At 40.9% G+C, this 22,768-nt stretch overlaps 1 protein-coding gene across 3 annotated transcripts in view; it reads left to right on the top strand.

Moving 5' to 3' along the window:
* Positions 1 to 22,768, top strand: part of ABCB1 (ATP binding cassette subfamily B member 1) — a 118,960-nt gene that overhangs the window by 18,179 nt on the left and 78,013 nt on the right. For all 3 annotated transcript variants that reach the window (XM_078059206.1, XM_078059205.1, XM_078059207.1), the window contains one exon: positions 11,241 to 11,412. In XM_078059206.1, the coding sequence (XP_077915332.1) occupies positions 11,241 to 11,412 (172 nt within the window). The remainder of the gene's footprint in view (positions 1 to 11,240; positions 11,413 to 22,768) is intronic.

Below are 22,768 nucleotides of genomic sequence, written 5' to 3'. Positions count from 1 at the left end.
AACTTCTTTTTCATTTGAGTTTCATTCCACACAGTTTTAGTTTCTATCCATTTGCAGTGGTTTCCTTTACCAATTTGTAGTTACTTTTGTTCCTCCATTGATGAAGTTGGCATGTAATTGCTTCTACTTCTCTCAACTATGCTCTCATTCTTCTTCTATTTGGGTAACCTTAATAATGACTCCTAGGCCTGATGTTCCTTGACCTTTTCAGTTCCAACAACCTTGACTCCTGCTCCTTTAGTAAATTACACTTGTGAACAAGGACCTTGGGTTTATCACCTGGGTGGACTCCCATCTAAGAAGCTGTAAACTCAAAGGTGTCAGTCTTCAACTTTTCAACCTCAATTTTTTATTCCTTCTAGCTTAGCCTTTTAACTTTATTATCTTTTTTTGGACTTTGTGTACTCATTTCCTATTGCTATTGTAATAAAGTACCACTAATTTAGTGTCTTAAACAACACAAATTTATTACCTTATAGTTCTGGGGCCAGAAGTCTTACTGGGCTAAAATCAAGGTGTCAGCAGAGCAGGATCCCTTCTGGATGCTCTAAGATAGAATGTTTCTTCCCCCCACCCCCACCCCCAGCTTCTAGAGGCTGCCTGCCTTCCTAGACTTATGGCCTCTTCCTGCATCCCTCCAGCCTCTTCAGTCATCATTTTTCCTGCCACTGAGTCTGAACCCCTTGGCTCCTCTTGTAAGTATCCTTGTCATTACATTTGGTCCACTTGGATAATACAGGATAATCACCCTATCTCCAGACCCTTAACGTCTGTAAAGTCCCTTTTACCATGTAAAGAAACATTCACAGCTTCCTGGGATTCGCATATAGACATGTTTATGGAGCAGGGGCCTTATTCTGCCTACCACACCTAGTCAAGGCTTTGCTTTCTCAACCACTCTCTATTGCTGGTCCCCTTACTCCATTTCTGCTCTTCTAAAAAGCCATTCTATCAATAGTAGTCACACCAAATCTCCTCAGTTCCTGCCTTTCCTTTGCATTTAGTTGGGAAGTTTAGAGTAAAACCCAGACTCCCTCCTCTGGCTATAAAGGCCCTGTGTAATCTGTCCTCTGGCTCATCTCTGACCTCACTGCAGAGAAATCTCCTGCACTCTGCTCTTGCCACAGTGGTAATTCTGTTTGATCCTTGAGATACCATTTGTTTCCTTTATTCTGTAGGATGTTGGATGTAGGATGTTGTCCATTTCGGTTTCCTTCCTGTATTTTCACCAATCATCTCTGTGACTGATGTACCCATAAACGTGTGAGACGTCATTAAATAGTCCGTCCTTGATGTTGCTTCCTTGTCTGGTGCCCATTCTCTTGCTTTACCTTTTGCCCCAAGATCATCAAAAGGACAGTCAACACGCTGTCTCTATTACTTCATTTTCAAATGATTCTTAACCCCAGTCACTCTTTTTCTCTTCCTGGATGATCTTATCCAGCTCCCATGACTTCTGCAATATATGCTAGTATCATGAAACTGCATTCCAAACTCTGAATTCTCTCCATGTGCTTCTCAGATAGCACTTCCAGGATGAGCCATCAAATAGCACAAAATGAGATTTCCCTGTGTCCATTCCCTCCAAACTCTTGCCTCCTCTGGTTTGCCCTAGCTCAATGAAGGGTGCAAGGTCAATCAGCTTTTTATTACTGCTTCTACACCTCATACCCCAATCTTCTCTGAGCATACTGTTCTGCCTACTGTTCTTTCTGGCTAGAATGTCTTCCTTCTTGTTTCTGAATATATGCCAAACTTGCAAAGCTGGGAGGATGCAAAACGTCCTCTGTGAGGCTTTTCCACAAAGGGGGAAATGACCATTTGCTCAGTTCTATGTCTGCTTTACTGCATACACTATGTTGTCTTAGCATGCAGAATATATATTGCTTATACTTCTTTGCTTTGCCTTCCTCCTTCTCTTTAAGCACTTTGAAGGCAGGACATAAACCTTTGGTATTTATCTGTCTTTTATCAGTCATTAGGTAGGCATTGAGTAAATATTTATATTCATGGCCTGCTTGTTTTTATTATGGCCAGTGATTAGTTTTGGAAGTAAAAGATCCTGTGGGAGTAGGGAGAAGTGGAGAGAAATCCTTGTATAACAACTCTTTTCTCTTCCTCTACTGAGGAATTTGATATTTTATCCACTTTAATGGAGTCTCTAAGAGAACATGAATGGCTTCTGCCTATCTATTCCTCCTTATTTGTGTTTTTTTAAATTTCTATTTATTTTTTATTTTTATTGTTATGTTAATCACCATACATTACATCATTAGTTTTGATGTAGTGTTCCATGATTCATTGTTTGTGCATAAGACCCAGTGCTCCATGCAGACCGTGCCCTCTTTAATACCCATCACCAGGCTAACCCATCGTCCCACCCCCCTCCCCTCTAGAACCCTCAGTTTGTTTTTCATAGTCCATCGTCTCCCATGGTTCATCTCCCCCTCCGATTTTCCCCCCTTCATTCTTCCCCTCCTGCTATCTTCTTCTTCTTCTTTTTTTTTTTCTTAACATATATTACATTATTTGTTTCAGAGGTACAGATCTGAGATTCAACAGTCTTGCACAATTCACAGCACTTACCAGAGCACATACCCTCCCCAGTGTCTATCACCCAGTCACCCCATCCCTCCCACCCCAGCCCCCGCTCCAGCAACCCTTAGTTTGTTTCCTGAGATTTAGAATTCCTCATATCAGTGAGGTCATATGATACATGTCTTTCTCTGTTTGACTTATTTCGCTCAGCATAATACCCTCCAGTTCCATCCACATCATTGCAAATGGCAAGATCTCATTCCTTTTGATGGCTGCATAATATTCCATTGTATATATATACCACCTCTTCTTTATCTATTCATCTGTTGATGGACATCTTGGCTCTTTCCACAGTTTGGCTATTGTGGACATTGCTGCTATAAACATCGGAGTGCACTTACCCCTTCGGATCCCTACATTTGTATCTTTGGGGTAAATACCCAGTAGTGCAATTGCTGGGTAGTAGGGTAGCTCTATTTTCAACTTTTTGAGGAACCTCCATACTGTTTTCCAGAGTGGCTGCTCCAGCTTGCATTCCAACCAACAGTGTAGGAGGGTTCCCCCTTCTCTGCATCCCTGCCAACATCTGTCATTTCCTGACTTGTTAAGTTTAGCCATTCTGACTGGTGTGAGGTGGTATCTCATTGAGGTTTTGATTTGGATTTCCCTGATGCCGAGCGATGTTGAGCACTTTTTCATGTGTCTGTTGGCCATTTGGATGTCTTCTTTGGAAAAATGTTCATGTCTTCTGCCCATTTCTTGATTGGATCATTTGTTCTTTGGGTGTTGAGTTTGATAAGTTCTTTATAGATTTTGGATACTAGCCCTTTATCGGATATGTCATTTGCAAATATCTTCTCCCATTCTGTCGGTTGTCTTTTGGTTTTGTTGACTGTTTCTTTTGCTGTGCAAAAGCTTTTTATCTTGATGAAGTCCCAATAGTTTATTTTTGCCCTTGCTTCCCTTGCCTCTGGCGATGTTTCTAGGAAGAAGTTGCTGCGGCTGAGGTCAAAGAGGTTGCTGCCTGTGTTCTCCTTTAGGATTTTGATGGACTCCTGTCTCACATTTAGGTCTTTCAACCACTTTGAGTCTATTTTTGTGTGTGGTGTAAGGAAATGGTCCAGTTTCATTCTTCTGCATGTGGCTGTCCAATTTTCCCAACACCATTTGTTGAAGAGACTGTCTTTTTTCCATGGGACATTCTTTCCTGCTTTGTCAAAGATTAGTTGACCATAGAGTTGAAGGGTCCATTTCTGGGCTCTCTATTCTGTTCCATTGATCTGTGTGTCTGTTTTTGTGCCAGTAACATACTGTCTTGATGATTATAGCTTTGTAATAGAGCTGGAAGTACGGAATTGTGATGCCGCCGGCTTTGCTTTTCTTTTTCAACATTCCTCTGGCTATTCAGGGTCTTTTCTGGTTCCATACAAATTTTAGGATTATTTGTTCCATTTCTTTGAAAAAAGTGGATGGTATTTTGATGGGGATTGCATTGAATGTGTAGATTGCTCTAGGTAGCATTGACATCTTCACGATATTTGTTCTTCCAATCCATGAGCATGGAACGTTTTTCCATATCATTGTGTCTTCCTCAATTTCTTTCATGAGCATTTTATAGTTTTCTGAGTACAGATCCTTTGCCTCTTTGGTTAGATTTATTCCCAGGTATCTTATGGTTTTGGGTGCAATTGTAAATGGGATCGACTCCTTAATTTCTCTTTCTTCTGCCTTGTTGTTGGTGTATAGGAATGCCACTGATTTCTGTGCATTGATTTTATATCCTGCCACTTTACTGAATTCCTGTATGAGTTCTAGCAGTTTTGGGGCGGAGTCTTTTGGGTTTTCCACATAAAGTATCATATCATCTGCAAAGAGTGAGAGTTTGACTTCTTCTTTGCCAATTTGGATGCCTTTGATTTCTTTTTGTTGTCTGATTGCTGTGGCTAGGACTTCTAATACTATGTTGAATAACAGTGGTGATAGTGGACATCCCTGCTGCGTTCCTGACCTTAGGGGGAAAGCTCTCAGTTTTTCCCCATTGAGAATGATATTCGCTGTAGGTTTTTCATAGATGGCTTTTATGATATTGAGGTATGTACCTTCTATCCCTATACTCTGAAGAGTTTTGATCAAGAAAGGATGCTGTACTTTGTCAAATGCTTTTCCTGCATCTATTGAGAGGATCATATGATTCTTGTTCTTTCTTTTGTTAATGTATTGTATCACGTTGATTGATTTGCAGATGTTGAACCAACCTTGCAGCCCAGGTATAAATCCCACTTGGTCGTGGTGAATAATCCTTTTAATGTACTGTTGGATCCTATTGGCTAGTATTTTGGTGAGAATTTTTGCATCCGTGTTCATCACGGATATGTGTCTGTAATTCTCCTTTTTGGTGGGGTCTTTGTCTGGTTTTGCGATCAAGGTAATGCTGGCCTCATAAAATGAGTTTGGAAGTTTTCCTTCCATTTCTATTTTTTGGAACAGTTTCAGAAGGATAGGTATTAATTCTTCTTGAAATGTTTGGTAGAATTCCCCTGGGAAGCCATCTGGCCCTGGGCTTTTGTGTTTTGGGAGATTTTTGATGACTGCTTCTATTTCCTTAGTGGTTATAGGTCTGTTCAGGTTTTCTATTTCTTCCTGGTTCAGTTTTGGTAGTTGATACATCTTTGGGAATGCATCCATTTCTTCCAGGTTATCTAATTTGCTGGCATAGAGTTGCTCATAACATGTTCTTATAATTGTTTGTATTTCTTTGGTGTTGGTTGTGATCTCTCCTCTTTCATTCATGACTTTGTTGATTTGGGTCATTTCTCTTTTCTTTTTTATAAGTCTGGCCAGGGGTTTATCAATCTTGTTACTTCTTTCAAAGAACCAGCTCCTAGTTTCGTTGGTCTGTTCTACTGTTCTTTTCGTTTCTATTTCATTGATTTCTGCTCTGATCTTTATTATTTCTCTTCTCCTGCTTGGTTTAGGCTTTATTTCCTGTTCTTTCTCCAGTTCCTTTAGGAGTAGGGTTAGGTTGTGTACTTGAGACCTTTCCTGTTTCTTGAGAAAGGCTTGTATTGCTATATACTTTCCTCTTAGGACTGCCTTTGCTGTATCCCAAAGATTTTGAATAGTTGTGTTTTCATTTTCATTGGTTTCCATGAATTTTTTAAACTCTTTAATTTCCTGGTTGACCCATTCATTCTTTAGTAGGATGCTCTTTAGCCTCCATGTATTTGAGTTCTTTCCAGCTTTCCTCTTGTGATTGAGTTCTAGTTTCAAAGCATTGTGGTCTGAAAATAGGCAGGGAATGATCCCAGTCTTTTGGTACCAGTTGAGACCTGATTTATGACCTAGGATGTGATCGATTCTGGAGAATATTCCATGGGCACTAGAGAAGAATGTGTATTCCGTTGCTTTGGGATGGAATGTTCTGAATATGTCTGTGAAGTCCATTTGGTCCAGTGTGTCATTTAAAGTCTTTATTTCCTTGTTGATCTTTTGCTTAGACGATCTGTCCATTTCAGTGAGGGGGGTGTTAAAGTCCCCCACTATTATTGTATTGTTGTCGATGTGTTTCTTTGCTTTTGTTATTAATTGCCTTATATAATTGGCTGCTCCCATGTTAGGGGCATAGATATTTACAATTGTTAGATCTTCTTGTTGGATAGACCCTTTAAGTAGGATATAGTGTCCTTCCTCATCTCTTATTACAGTCTTTGGTTTAAAATCTAACTTGTCAGATATAAAGATTGCCACCCCAGCTTTCTTTTGGTGTCCATTAGCATGGTAAATGGTTTTCCACCCCCTCACTTTCAATCTGGGGGTGTCTTTGGGTCTAAAATGAGTCTCTTGCAGACAGCATATCGATGGGTCTTGTTTTTTAATCCAATCTGATAGCCTGTGTCTTTTCATTGGGGCATTTAGCCCATTTACATTCAGGGTAACTATTGAAAGATAGGAATTTAGTGCCATTGTATTGCCTGTACGGTGACTGTTACTGTATATTGTCTGTGTTCCTTTCTGGTCTATGTTGCTTTTAGGCTCTCTCTTTGCTTAGAGGACCCCTTTCAAGATTTCTTGTAGGGCTGGTTTCGTGTTTGCAAATTCCTTTAGTTTTTGTTTGTCCTGGAAGCTTTTTATCTCTCCTTCAATTTTCAATGACAGCCTAGCTGGATATAGTATTCTTGGCTGCATATTTTTCTCATTTAGTGCTCTGAATATATCCTGCCAGTCCTTTCTGGCCTGCCAGGTCTCTGTGGATAGGTCTGTTGCCAATGTAATGTTTCTACCATTGTAGGTTACATATCTCTTCTCCTGAGCTGCTTTCAGGATTTTCTCTTTGTCTCTGAGACTCGTAAGTTTTACTATTAGATGTCAGGGTGTGGACCTATTTTTACTGATTTTGAGAGGGGTTCTCTGTGCTTACTGGATTTTGATACCTGTTTCCTTCCCCGAATTAGGGAAGTTCTCTGCTATAATTTGCTCCAGTATACCTTCTGCCCCTCTCTCTCTTTCTTCTCCTTCTGGGATCCCAATTATTCTAATGTTGTTTCGTCTTATGGTATCGCTTATCTCTCGAATTCTGCCCTCATAATCCAGTATTTGTTTATCTCTCTTTTTCTCAGCTTCTTTATTTTCCATCATTTGTTCTTCTATCTCACTGATTCTTTCTTCTGCCTCATTTATCCTAGCAGTTAGCGCCCCCATATTTGATTGCACCTCATTAATAGCCTTTTTGATTTCAACTTGGTTAGGTATTAGTTCTTTTATTTCTCCAGAAGGGGTTTCTCTAATAACTTCCATGCTTTTTTCAAGCCCAGCTAGTATCTTTAAAGTAATGATTCTGAACTCTAGATCCGACATCGTACTAATATCCGTATTGAGTAGGTCCCTGGCAGTCAGTACTACCTCTTGTTCTTTTTGTTGAGGTGATTTTTTCCATCTTGTCATTTTGTCCAGAGGAGAATAGATTAATGAGAGAACAAAATGCTAACAGGATAACAATGTCCCCAGACAATATACTCTAAACAAATCAGAAAAGACCTGAAGCAGGGGGAAAAGAAAGGGAAAGAGAGAAAAAAGAAAAAGAAAAAGATAAAGATAAAAACAAACAAAAACAGAACAAAACAAATAAAATCAGAATATGATCAAATATGATCAGGCTGGTACATAGATCAGTACCACACACTAGATTTTGGGTGTATTTTGGTCTGTTAGAAGAAAGTGCCTCCCAAAATTTTAAAGAAAAAAAAACTTATATATGTACAAAAATAAGGGTTGATATGATGAAGGGATGGAATATGACTGAAAAAATGAAAAATATAAAAAATTTTATAAAAGGAATTGATAAGAAGTTGTTTGAAAAAAGAAAGAAGAGGATTTAAAAAAAAAAGAAAAAAAAAGGGAGAGAATGTGATCAGGCAGGAGAGTAGGAAAAAACCATACATTAGAGATTTAGGGTATATTTTGATCTGTTAGAAGAAACTATCTCAAAATTTTAAAGAGAGAACAACTTATATATATATGCCAAAAATACGGGTAACTTCTATGAAGGGATAGAATATGACTCTAAAAATGAAAAATAAAATGTTTTTTAAAAAAGGGATTGATAAGATGTTGGTTGAAAAAGAGAAAAAGAAAAATTCAAAAAAAAAAAAAGACAGTTAAAAAAAAAATTAACTTTGTAAGACTACAGAATCATGGTAAAAAAGCCATGGATTCTATGTGCAGTATTCCCCTAGCGCTGGAGTTCTGCCGTTCTCATTGATCGGTAAACTTGGCCTTGGCTGGCTGTTCTTGCTGATCTTCTGGGGGAGGGGCCTGTTGCCGTGGTTCTCAAATGTCTTTGCCGGAGGCGGAATTGCCCCGCCCTTGCTGGTCCGGGCTAAGTAATCTGCTCGGGTTTGCTCTCGGGAGCTTTTGTTCCCTGCAAGCTTTCCCTCCAGCTTTGGAGGCTGAGAGTGAAAATGGCACCTTCCCAATCTCCACCCCAGAGGAGCCAAGAAGTTGGGGCCCTGCTCCTCAGTGAGCTCCCAGAGAAAAGCAGTCAATCACTCCTGTCTCCCCGGTCTCCGGCCGCACTCCGTGCTCACCCGGCCTGTGAACGCGCGTTTCTATCTCTGGCACCCAACCCCGCGTGGAGTCTCCAAGCCCAGTAGATCCCTGCAGTGCGCTCCCGCGCTGCTCCTCCCGGGGGAGGAAGAGGAGTCTCCCCGGATCTGCTGCTGTTGGGTCCCTGCTGGAAGAGCAGTGGCCCGACTGTGCCGCGGATCATGGTTTATGGCAACCCCGAACTGAGAGCCCGTGCCTCGGCTCCGTCTCTGCAGCTGGCTTCCCTGCTCCGATCCCTGGGAGCTCTGCTACACTCATGTACCCCCGGTCTTTCTGTGACCCCGAGGGTCCTGAGACCACACTGTCCCGTGAGGATTCCACCCCCCGCTTAGCCACCGGAGCGATGTCCCTCAGCAGAGCCGACTTCTAAAAGTTCCGATTTTGTGCTCCGCGGCTCTATCACTTGCCAGAAGCGGCCGACGGAGGCCCCTCCCCCGCCGTCTATCCTCCCGAATATCGCCTCGGATTCACTTCTCCGCACGTCCTACCTTCCAGAAAGTGGTCGCTTTTCTCTTCAGAGTTGTTCCTAGTCTTTTCTTTGATCTCCTGTTGAGTTTGTAGGTGTTCAGAATGGTTTGATCCCTATCCAGCTGAATTCCTGAGACCAGAGGAAATCCAGTTCTCCTACTCCTCCGCCATCTTGCTCCGCCCCCTTATTTGTGTATTTTTTAAAGAGGTGGATGAATGCTTAGTTAAGACAAAGTAAATAATGGCAAAATTTAGCCCGTGTTTCAATGAAATATGAAAAAAATGTCAAAAACATATTTTCCCTGTTTTAATTTGTAAAGAAGAGGATGTTATTGATTATGGTTATGTCATTAACTCAAACTTGAGCTTACTTGATTACATTTTTAAGAGCTAGAAATATCTTATTTTATATATTTTTTAAAAAAATATTTATTTGAGAGAGAGAGAGAGAGAGGTCTTTATGCTCTGCCCCTCTTGGGGCAGAGGGAGAGAATCTTCATGCAGACTCCACACTGAGTGTGGAGCCCAGTGCAGGGCTCAGTCTCACGACCCATGAGGTCACGACCTGTTCTGAAACCAAGAGTCAGATGCTTAACTGACTGAGCCAATCAGGTGCCCCTAGAAAAAATTTAAATGCAAATGCCTAAGTATATATTAGATGTTCTTCTTACACCAAACTTGAATTTTTGCTAATTTTTTCAAAAAAGATTTATTTATTTATTTGAGAGAGAGAGAGAGAATGAGAATGCATGGGGGAGAGGCAGAGGGAGAAAATCTTCAAGCATACTCCACACTGAGTGCAGAGCCTGACTTGGGGCTTGAGATCATGACCTGAGCCAAAACCGAGAGTTGGATGCTTAACCAATCCACCTAGGCGCCCTGAATTATTGCTAATTTTATAACTCAGCTTTACTAGTTCTTTCCTACTTCATGGACTGCCAGTCACTACTGCCAAGAACCATTCTGCTCTTTATTTCTCCAGTTGTCAATTTAATACTTACTTCTACTTGTTACTACTGTAAGTTCCTTTTTAGCTAACTTTAAGATTGGCTTCTGTCTCTTTGTCTCTAAAATCTTTCTGCTGATATGTCTTTTATGTTGCCTGATCTTGATCTTTGTTTGAGTTTATGTTCCCTGACTAGACCTATGATTTTTTTTTATTCACTCTCCTCCCTAGCTTACAAACCTGCTGACTCTACCTCATGCATCCACAGGACAGCCACCTGCATTGGGTTTTATCCACAAACCCCCACAGAAGACTTCATCTGTCTCTGGTGCTTTTTTGTTTTTTGTTTTTTCTGTTTTCTTTCATTTGTTTTTCTTTTGGTCCTTAACTAGTTCCTTGAATTATACAGGAGAAGTATTGATTGCTTCTCAAGTGGACTGTTAAGAGCCCTGAGCCCATTCCCCTTACTGTGTCTTCTTATCATCACTTTCTGGATGCAGAGAAGTCTGTCTTTACTTTTGACTTGCCTAGGATTAAAGAGATTATGCACATCTCCACAAGTCAGTCATTATGGCCATATTCTATCTTTTCAGGAAATCTCTTTTTTGGGAAGCGTGCAACTGATTCTTCCTTTCTCCTTCCTTCTTACTATTGAGGCCTAATTGCATTCAGATCATTTTACATTCATGCTAATTTCATTATGCAGCAGATCTTTTCTTTTACTCAAGCCACTTTCATAAAGCAGCAAAATATTTCCTCAGTGGTGTCCTCAGAGGGGCCTTTGGCAATCAAGATTTTTTCTGGGTCAAAAAAAATCTTGAGCTGAAAAGTGGTTTCTATTCTTGGAAATCAGAGCAACAAATACATATTTCTATAGTTGTACCATTAAAGACTTTTTCCATTTCCCACAATGTCCCATCCATCTCATCAAACCTCATATATAAGAAAAGAAGACAAACTGAGTCCAATATGAAAAAGTAGGTCAGAACTCAATAGAAGAGTCAAATGCCCATTTCTAATTAGGTTATTATAATTGTTTAGGTTGGGCCAGGATGGTAGTAGTAGTAGTTTGAGAAATGTTAGGATTTTGGATATATTTGGAAAGTAGAGCAAACTATCCACGAAACTGTGCTAATTGGTCCTATTCTTTATGTTTTCTTTCTTTCTTTCTTTCTTTTTTTTTAAGTTTCGCTATTCAAATTGGCTTGATAGGTTGTATATGTTGGTGGGGACAATGGCTGCCATCATCCACGGAGCTGCACTCCCCCTCATGATGCTGGTTTTTGGAGACATGACAGATAGCTTTGCCAATGCAGGAATTTCAAGAAACACAACTTTTCCAAACACAACTAATGGAAGTAAGTATTATTTGCAGCACTGATTTTATTGGAAACTCAAAGAAAAATCTGTTACTTAGAAGCGATGTTTAACTCTTATGAAATACACTAGTGGGTTTACTTGTGTGGGAGATGGAGGGATCTGAGCTATAGTTCATACTGGTAATGAGTTTGAGAAGATAATATTCACAAACATTAGAATCCACATTGGAAGTGTTGGCAGAGATATGTAGAAAAAGACAGCTCTGTTAAGTCAGAAAGATCCCAGGAAGTTTCAGAAGAGGTAAAAGAACCACCTAATCTAGACGTCAAATGGTAAGTAGGAATCTTATTCTCTGACATAATGGATATGGGTGTCAGAGACAGGAGTCTAGGATGATTCTAAAATTTGTAGCCTGAGAAACAGGATAAACTGGATGCAGTTACAATCAACTGAGATAAGGAGGGTGGAGAGAGAGTAGGTTTGGGCAGTAAATACCAGAAACTTAATTTTGGGTATTGTCACAGGTTGGGCTCTTTGGAGAAATATGGCCAAGAGAAGTTGTGTGGGTGTGTGTGAATGTGCATGTGTGTGTGTGTTTTAGGATGGAAGAAATAATAGCTTGTTTGCATGCTAATGGAAATGATCCCAAAGAGAGAAGAAAATGATGCTTTGAGAGAGAGGGAAGAGATTTGTTTGCATGATGTTCTTGACAAAGGATGGAATATGATGCCCAAAAGGAAATACTTGCTTTAGGTAGAAGCATGGATAACCTTATCCAGAGTAACGGGTGGAAAGAGAGAGCATGTGAGTGCCAGTGTCCAAAGCTGAGTTGATGAGGAGGTGAGAATTTGTGGAAGTTTTCTTGGGATTACTTTAATTTTCTCAGTGAAGTAGGAAGTAAGACACTTGGCTGATCAAGAAAGGAGATCTAAAACAGTCCTCCAGGAGAGTGGGAAAGTGAATGGACTATTGAAAAGATTTGGGTGTCACACACACTCTCACATTCACAGTTGATTGAGGAGGGACTGGTTGATAGCTCTGAGCTCTCATGTCACCTTTAGTCAAGCCTCGATTGATTTAAACTCAGCTTCCCAAAGACTTACAACCTGGTGGGTGCTCAAGGGGTAGAACTTTTGAAAATGCCTATTTGAGAATACACTTGAGAATACATGGATATTCACATAGCTTTTTCAACTTTTAGTCCCTGATGAATGTTATAAATCCTTTCCCCAAAAGTGTGCATATACATATTCATACCATTTTGAGGTATTTATGGATCCTAGAAACCCCTCTTTTGTAATTCTGAAGAACACATTGTTTACCCTGAGGCAGGCTTACTTCAAATCTGTGAATGCAGGTACGAGTTGGGCCAGAAAATTTTATAGTATGTTTGAACTACGTAAAATCCTATGGATTTATTATGTCCCTTTATGGCATTCAGAAGAAGCTGCCAGAAGATGTACCACCTTGGAATGGCCCCTTTCTTTTATACCATTCACCCAAAGGAAGTTCTCGGTGCTCTCTAAATTTATTGGTTCCTCCGCATGCTGTATTTGGCAATATTCTTTGGAGTTAGTTCTCCTACCACATTACAGTGGAAGAATCAAATCTTAGAGCACTCTCTGGTAGGCCAGCAGACCTTATGTGTACATCTGTTCCCATTCTTTTTTAAGATTTTATTTTATTATTTTTTTTGAGAGAGAGAGAGAGCACACAGGAGTGGGGCAGAGGGAGAAGCAGACTTCCCGCTGAGCAGGGAGCCTGATGTGGGGCTCAATCCCAGGACCCTGAGATCATAACCTTAGCCAAAGGCAGATGCTTAATCGACTGAGCCACCCAGGTGCACACATCTGTGCCCATTCTGATCCTCAACTACTGTAATGTCCAGTGGTCTTTTTTTTTTAAACTGCATTAACATTTTTATACACTGTATCTCCATCACCCAGATATTAATTGTCTCTTACTTTATGAAAAAAGAATTTATTTCTTTAATTGGGAGTACTAATCATTACTATGTCTACCTCCTGTAGACATGTTGAGATGGATAGTATTCAGACTCAGTTATCTAATAAGCATGTATGAGTTCCCAGGCAGTGGTCTGGCTGCAGAGACTAGCTCCCTGAGAGGCCCATGTTTCTGCCTATTGATCAGTCTCCCGGGCTGGAGAATGGCTGCACGGTCTGGTCACAGCAGGCTTCTTCATAGATGCCTGCATCACATGGTTTCCAGCTGGGGTTGTAGTTCACGTTGCATTCCTTGCCCATCTTCCCATTTTTCTCACTCTTCTAATCTTGGGAAAACTTTGAAGTGTGCTTCTGTCAAGCTCTTAGGAGGTACCATATTTAACTGTTAGGAAGCAGGCCCTGGAGTTGGACTGCCTGGCCGTAAACTGCACCCCCCTTACCATTTTTTAGTTTTGAGTTTTGGGGGATTTCTTCATACTCTAATTTCCTTATCTATAAAAAAGTTGACTAGCTGTAGAACCTACTTCATGGAGTGGTTGTGAAAATTAAATGGATTCGTCATTTAAGACTCATAGAACAGGGTCTAGATATTAAAAAAGCACTCAATAAATGGTCATTGCGGTGGTTGTATCATCAGTAAACTCATGCTTCCATGTTCCTCACAAATGAACCTACATAACTTGCCATGATGATACTGTTCTTTATATCATTTCATCTTTATAGAACTCTGTGATACTCAATTTTTATTATTGTTTAAAGCTTGGGACATACCTAGAGTTACTCAGTTATAGATGTGGATAATTGTCCCTTTCAGCAGCATTTCCTTTGTAACTGTGGACCACTAGCCATGCCTTTCTGGGAAGGTAAGGGTTCTCAAACGATGGCCCAAGGGAGGCCAAATCTGGACTGTTGCCTCATTTTGTACTGCTTGTGAGCTAAAGGATGGTTTTCTATTCTTAAATCATTGGAAAAAATAATCATAAGAATAATATTTTGTGACACGTGATAATTACATAAAATTGAAATTACAATATCTGTAAATAAAATTTTAATAGAATACAGCCATGCCCATTCATTTGCATATTTTCTGTGGCTGCTTTCACACCCCACTGGTGGCAGTACAATAGTTATGACAGAGACCATATGGTCCCCAAAGCCAAAAATATTTACTTTCTGACTCTTTTCAGTAAAAGATCACCAGTCTCTGAGGTGGGGCATTGAATAGGGGGGGGTTATTATCTTCAACCATTACATCAGTAAATTTGTGTTAAGCTGGTCCATGTGCCAGGCACAGTACATGTCCTAAGTATTCATTCCCAACCCCCAAGAAACTTAGTAGAGTGGGAGGAATGAACACATGAACCAACAAATGTAGTTGGATATTAGTACTGTGATACAGAGATATACAAAATACCTGGGAAAGGAGAGAAAGGGCTCCATATATAGGAATCATGGGAGGCGTCCAAGAGGAGGTGATAACCAGGTTTGGTCAGCATCGTACCTCTCTCCTGCACAAAATAAACATGTCCTATGTAACAAGTGAAATTCTTTTAAAATAAATATTAAGTAAAAAATAAGTTAGTATCCTTCTCTCAACACCACCCCTTACTGTCACTACCCTGCTGTTTATCCTTCCATGTCTTTTCAAAAGCAGTGTGTAATCTGTACTGTAATTTTTAGTCTGGAACACTCAGTTCTCTGTCACTAACCTGCTTGTCTGCAGATTCAGATTTCCAGATATCAGATCATTTGTGGGGACAGCCTCAAAGGTTTTGATGCTGGTCCTAGAGATGAGAGCAAATGAGCTCTCTGAGGTTTCTGGAGGGAGAGCCTATCTACTGAACTCCCAGGACCCCTGATGCTCTGACCTTTCTTCTTTTGCCCTCCCCCTGTAAAACCTCATTACCTCTCCATCGGGGTAGAATAAGGACCAGATCCTCCTTGTTGGACAAGAAGTATTCCTTGTGTAGAGGAGGCTTGGATTTGCTAAGGCTCTTCAAAGCCTGAGGGTTTTACACTAAACGTTGGATTTAACTAGACAGCTCTAAAAAACTTGGAGTGAGCAGATCCTTGTCTGCTGCTACAATAAACCCCTATGAGGGGTCTTTCTTTTCTCCTGATGTCTTGTCCTGATTATCAGACACTGGTCTTTGTCCTGCTCTTTTTGTTGTGGACCTGATTTCTTGACACCCTACTCCCATCTGTCTTTATCTTGTTTTTAGAATTTGCTTTTGCCTGAAAATCTCTGATGACTTGGGCCTAGGGAACTCTCTGATCCTGCCATACAACTTTGGTGAACAGCACTTAACCACTGCTGAATTTTTGTGGTATTTTGTGAGTTCTCATCTTCCTCAGGAGACTGACAACTCTCTGGAAATGAGCCCAGATAAAGACAATTGTGATTTTAGACATGCTGTGTTGAAGGCGACAGGTTGGGTGCAAGTGTAAATGACAGCCAGGCAGTTGAAGAAATAAGACTGAATCTTGGCCTACAGAAAAGGACTAGAGAATTGGCAATATTTTAGTGAAAGGGATCTTAAACCTCCTGGGATAGGATGTAGAGAAAAGTAGAAAGAGTGGGAGCCTTAAGCCTTGAGAAAAGACTCAATCGTTTGCAATAACTAAAGCTAACGTTTATTGAGCATTTAAGATGTGCTGTTCTTAGTACATTACATGTATTGACTCCTTTATTCTTGACAGATTAGGACAGGGGTCCAGAGGGTTGAGTAAATTTAAACTGCCTCTGGTCATAGAGTTGGTAATGAGGATTCGAGCCCAGGTAGACTGGTCCCAAGCCCAGGCACTGAAGGAAACAGAGGGACACCCAGAAAGGAAGACACTGATGACATGCTGATCCAGAAATTAAGGGACATGGAGGATATTTTCCATGTCTTGTGGTAGTTATCAGCCCGAGATACTCTTTCAATAAACACTTGATTATTTATTGTCTCTAATGCTTCCATTTATGGTACATCTACACTGATGGTTTTTTTTCTTTCTCCATAACTATGTTATGGTTGGCTCTGTTTAGTCTCCTACCACATTGTGGGCTGAGGAATAGAGAAAATGTGAGTCACTCAAAATCTAGTACAGTTTCATAATTCAGACAAAAAGCAGAAAAGTGGAAAGAGCTTATTTTCATATATATCATTATATTTATCATTTCCATTTCCCTGCTCTAAAACTCATGAGGAACATAAAACTATCTGTAAAATTATCCTCAAAATAATATCTGTATTTTGCTGCTTAAACTATGAGTGTATAAATCATGTACAGATCTTGAGTGTGTGTTTCAAGACTTTGGTGTACACAAAGAAAACATTGCCATGTGTGCCCTCAAGGCCACATTGTGTATGCTCCAAAATAGAATGATAGATAATATTTGAATTCTAAGTATTTCATAAAAATTTCCATAATGGATCTGTTGTCTTGCATTTGCTCACGGCTTTCTTCTGCCCCTAACCATTTCACTGGAAAAATTCTTAGATGTAAATTTCTGGAAAATTGATTACCCAATATTGACAACATATTTGGAAGTATACTGTTCAGTGTGGCAGTCTTTGAAGTTTGTATTAACACTAAAGATATGGCTAGTTTTTCTAGAATAGTAGTACAATGTAGCCAGATTTTTTTTTTTTTTTTTGGTTATTATTAGGAGAATGCTTTTTCAAGCCAAAAAGTAGATTAGCTATGATGTCATCTCTACAATATATAATAAAGACAGCATAAAAAAAGATACACAGATAATAATTGACCTTTTTTAGATACCTAAGAAATGGGATGAACCTAATGAAAGATTGAATCGTGGGATTTTGTAGGTGAAAAGAAGCCTAGAACTTGGCTCAAACCCATAATTTTATAGATGTAGAAGGCAAGGCCAAGGAAGTTGAAGCAATGTAGCCGTAATGGAATTGCTTGCCAGTTGGCAGAGCTGCCTTTTAATCTGATATTTTGTCCACTCGACTAGTAGTGGTTTCAAACTTGGCCTAAAATTATGGCAGACAATCTTTCTCTTGGTCTTTTCTCTGCCTAAGACGCCATTCTGTAGATTTGCTTACAGGTACGTCAAGCAGGGCGGCCATGAGGTATAGCTCTTCAGGCCAGGCGTGTGAAAACAGCACACCTGAGGAAAATGTCGCTCCTGGAGTCACCTGTCACCTGCAGTAAGCCCAACCTCACTGCGTGGCAGGCTTTAGCCTGGGCCAATGCCAGAGGGATTGACCATCTAGGTAAAAGGTCCAAATTCCTCTTGCACGTGGTTGACGGAGCTTCCTGTACATGAAGACTGGAAGAATTGGACTCCTACTGTTCTTGAGCGAGGATGCACCTTGTAGATCATCTCACTCTGTGGTTTACTGACTCTTCTTTCATCATACCGCGCCCCCACCGCCGCTGGGTATATAATGTCTCTCATGGAACTTCTTTTTCATAGACAGGCTTCCTTGGTTGAAAGAGGCGGAGGGAGCTCAGAGCCAGGATCTCTGCTAATTGCTCTGCTACCACCTGGCCACAGTGCTGAGTTCACTCCGTGTAGAGCCCACCGCACGTATCTCTGGCTGTAACCTGTGCACAGAGTCAGCCTCGTTGCTGCCTACACGACTCTAACTTCCTAACTCCACTGTTGCCCAGCTACATCCAGTTCTCCACACACTGTCACAGTGAGCTTTTACAAACCCAAGTCAGGTCACAGCTCTCCCAGTGGTTTTCTGTTGCATGGAATAAATAGAAATTCCTTACACTGGCCAGTATGGCGCACGTGACCCCACCCCCTCCTGCCCATCAGTCTCATTGCTTATTACCTACTCAGCACAGCCCACCCGTAGCAGACTTCTCTCTGTTCTCTGAGCACTCCCGGCTCCTTCCTGGCTTGGGGTGTTGCAGAAACTGCCCATCTCTCTGTAAGGACTTCTTATCATTCACTTCTCCCTCAGAAAGAGCTTTTGTCCCCAACCCACCTGAAAGTCACTCTAGCCTTGTCGCTTGCCTCGACAAGATTTATTACTCAAAAATTATCTTGTTGATTTATTGGATTACTTGTTTATTACAGCTTGTCAAGTGGGAAGAAAGGCATAGAGGGGAAAAGAGGAAGTTCCTGGGAAGAGCTATCTTAGAAATTTCAGCAGTGGTGCCCCGTCACATGAGGTTTGGGCCTGAAAGTAAAAGCATTTCCTGCTTGCGCAGAAATCCACCAAGATTAGAACAAAATGGCTTTCTCATGCTAGGTTGTGTCCCCAGTGTCTGAAGCAGTGCCTAATGTGAAAGCTCTATGGGAGATGGTCTGACAATCACCCTTAAAACACAATCTCCTTTTACCACTTAGGAAATCGCAAGTGTATTTATGTCTCATACTTTTTATTCATACTGTTCTTAAGTGTTTGGTAGGTAAAATTATTAAACATATTGAGATATTTGGGTCAGATAAAAATGCAATGTAATGTGATCCCTAAATGGTATGGAGTCTTTAATCATGGTGGTGGGCACTGTTCAGTTATGGTTTCTTTGAGTCTTGCTTGCGTAGTAAGGTACTGGTTTAGTGCATCTCTCTTTTTTTTTTTAATTTTTTAAAAAGATTTTATTTATTTATTTATTTGACAGAGAGAAACAGCGAGAGAGGGAACACAAGCAGGGGGAGTGGGAGAGGAAGAAGCAGGCTTCCTGCTGAGCAGGCAGCCCAATGCGGGGCTCGATCCCAGGACCCTGGGATCATGACCCGAGCCAAAGGCAGACATTTAATGACTGAGCCACACAGGCGCCCCTAGTATATCTCTTTTTAATCTTATATGAGATACTTAAATACAAAACAGAATGATTGGATGGAATATTTTGGGCAGTGGTCTCCATGTGTGGTGGGTCTGTGAAACCACTTGTAAGCCTTTGGGACGGGCTAGGTTACAGCAGTTAGAGCAGAGGCTGTGTACTGGGGAGACAAAGGTGACCAAGACAGTCCAGTTCTGCAGGGGCTCACGCCAATGGGAGTGGGAGGAGGAGATAGATATCGACCCCCATACTTCTAGCATTGACTTAGTAAATTGAATCATGTGTCAGTTACTCTGGAGTTCTGTGACAAGATGAATCACTCTACTAAGGGTAAGCCATTTGAGAGGAGGTCATATTTGAGCTTATTCATGGAGGAGGAATCATTATCAGAAGAAAAAAATGTGGTAAAAGGCATTCCAGGTAGAGAGAGGAGAATGAATAAAAGCTTGGAGGAAGAAAGCTGTCATCACTTCTCTACTGAATCTCTTCTCAATATGTGGAAAATATTCTTTAGTCTAAAAGGGTGGAGCTCAGCCTCATGACATTTAATCAAAATACTTTGTCATGCTCTGTGTACTTTCTAGTCCCCAAGGGTAAAGGTTTCAGGAGCACAGAAACCAAGAAAAAACTTAGGCACTATTTTTTTTTTTTTTTTGCTGCAGCAGACCTCCCTCCAGACAGTGACTGCACAACGCCCTAGTACTGAAATGAGAAAGGTGTGGGGGTAAAGACAATGTTTGGAAAATCATTTGTTGACCTTTTTTTTTTTTTTTAAAGATTTTATTTATTTATTTGACAGAGAGAGACAGCAAGAGAGGGAACACAAGCAGGGGGAGTGGGAGAGGGAGAAGCAGGCTTCCTGCCGAGCAGGGAGCCCGATGTGGGGCTCGATCCCAGGACCCTGGGATCATGACCTGAGCCGAAGGCAGACGCTTAACGACTGAGCCACCCAGGCGCCCCATTCATTGACCTTTCAAAAATGTTATCCTGCCAGGGATATATTGTGGCAAGACTGAAAAGGTGCTAATATGACATGTTATGGATTTTGGACTTTATCGTGGATGCAGCGACTGTCACTGAAGGCTGTATATATAGATTATATATATATTTAAGAGAGAGAGCACGAGGGGGTAGGGGGAGAGGGAGGAAGAGTATTTTAAGCAGACTGCATGCCCATTGTGGAGCCCGATGGAGGGCTCGATCCCACAACCCTGAGATCATAACCTGAGCCCAAATCAAGAGTCAGACACTTAACTGACTGAGCCACCCAGGTGCCCCAATATGATTATATTTTTGTTTGCAAAAATAAAATCTGATGACAATGACCTGATTGGGTAGAAAAACCAGTTAGGAGCTCTTATTAGAGTAGAGGTAAGGGATGATGTGGCCCAGAACCAGAGCACTGACCCTGAGGAAGGAGAGGATTTGAATAGCTCCAGTCCAGATATGGGAATCCCTAAAGCTGTGGAAGTGGCTGAGGAGTGCGCATGGAGTTCTGGGAAACACCAGCTTGTAGGGAGAGGGAGAACACGAGGAACCAGTGAATGACACTAAAAAGGATCACAGTCATGGAGGAACCAGGAGAAGGAGGTTCTGGAAGCCAGAGAAGGAGAAGCAAGAGTCTAAGCAAGTATTTTATTAAAACAAAAGGCGCACTTAAATATTTGGCTTTCCTGTACTCATTATTTGGTTGATACTGTTAGGTTTACACACACACACACACGTTATATAGAGAGTTTCTGGCTTTTCCCACTGAAAAACAGTATTAATATTTGGATACTATTTAAACATTCTTCTTTATAACTATCGGTTTGGGCAATAACCCTTGAGATCCATAGAGTAAAAAGTCACTGGACTATAGGATCTCTCCTGTTAATTTCAGCTTTAAAGTTTTGATTTTGTGGGGCACCTAGGTGGCTCAGTCGGTTGAGCGTCCAACTCTTGGTTTCGGCTTGGGTCATGATCTCAGGGTCATGTGATCTAGCCCCATGTCAGGCTCTGTGCTCAGTGGGGAGTCCACTTGAAGATTCTCTCCCTCTGCCCGTCCCTCCACTCATGCACATGCTCGCTCGTTCTCTCCAAAATAAACCTTTTTAAAAAAAGTTTTGATTTTGTGAAGGCATGCCTAAGGATGAGCCTTTTGAGAAGCTCATAGAGGCAGGAAAAATCTCTGGGGCCAGAGAGCTTTTAATTAACAAGATTTGATCGGAGGAAAAGAAAAGTTGGTTGGAGGGAGTCCAAAGAATGTAGCATTTTTATTTCATTGGTCAGTAGAGATTATCTCCATCAGATGATCTGAATGCTCCATTGTTATCCTGACTGGTACAGTTTGACCCTACTGAAGCACAAGTAAAAGGCACTTGGTGCTGAAGTTTGAGTCTGACGACTGAATCTATGCATGCGTATGCATATACATGTAGAGATACATATATACACACATATATTTTATGGTATTGTACATACAATGTACATTGACTCCTTTATGTTTTTGTACAATACATGTGTATGTATTGACTCCTTTATGTTTTTGTACGATACATACATGTATCGTACAAAAACTTTTAAAGGAGTCAATTTTGACCTTTAACATAGTTTCTTACTTTTCAAACAGTCTAAAGTGACCATGGACCTAGAAGCCATCATTACCAAAGAACATTTGTTTAAATTCTCTTGGTTCCTTACCTCTAGAATTGAGAAAACTGGTAGTAGCAATGACTAGAAAACAGACTTCGAGTTAGATTTGGAAATTTGTCTTGCTTTGGGAGTAATACACGCTAGCAACAATTAATACCAGTTAGAAACATTTCCTGGCTAGATAGATAAAATTGAACATCCTTAATGAGGGATCTTCTAAGACTCATGCGGCGAAAAACCCTCACTCAGCTAGCTATTTAATATTTTATCCTTGAAAATACAGAGCAAAAGCAATCTCATAACTCATTTAAAAAATCAATCCAGACACATGTTATTATTGCCTTGCCAAAGGCAATATGGAGCAATCCAGGTTCTCTGCTATGTGCTTTGCGCGGTGGCCTCTGCATCTTTTTATTACTTCCTTACTTTCTGTATTACCCCTAAATGTAAATTCCCCAGGGTTCTGTGCTTGGTCACCCTCTTCTCCTTAGCCCCTACCCTGTCCTCGCATGTAAGGAGAGATGGCTTTTTTTCTTTCCTGAATTTAGCTCTGGCCTCCAGCACATGACTCCTAAATCATTCAGATCAGAACTCTCTCCACAACGGGAGCACTATAGTCTAAGTAGTTACTGGACATCTTCAGTTGAATGTTCCGGATACCACAGAATAAAAATCTTCAAAACTGAACCAATAATCTTCTCACATCTGACCAGACCTGCTTTTATTTATTTATTTACTTTTTGCTGACTTATTTCCCACCATGATACCACCACGCTCCAGATGCTTAGATCCTGATTGTTTCAGCAGTTCCTAGAACCTGTAACTTCTTCCCTGAATCTTATGGGTACTTTCCCTCTTTTCTGTTCTCATTTAGACCCTCTGTGCTTATGCAATTGCAGTAGCTCACGTTGCTCAGTCTCTCTCTAGTCGTTACTCTTATACATCGCTACCAGGTGCATTGCGTCATCCTTGACCCCGCCTCTAATCACGTCCTCGTCTGCTCAAACCGCTGAGTGACTGCTAGTTTTATATGCTTTAC

Source organism: Halichoerus grypus, chromosome 12 (genome assembly GCF_964656455.1).
Source record: "Halichoerus grypus chromosome 12, mHalGry1.hap1.1, whole genome shotgun sequence".
Lineage (NCBI taxonomy): Eukaryota > Metazoa > Chordata > Mammalia > Carnivora > Phocidae > Halichoerus > Halichoerus grypus.
This window is presented reverse-complemented; position numbering and strand designations above follow the sequence as displayed.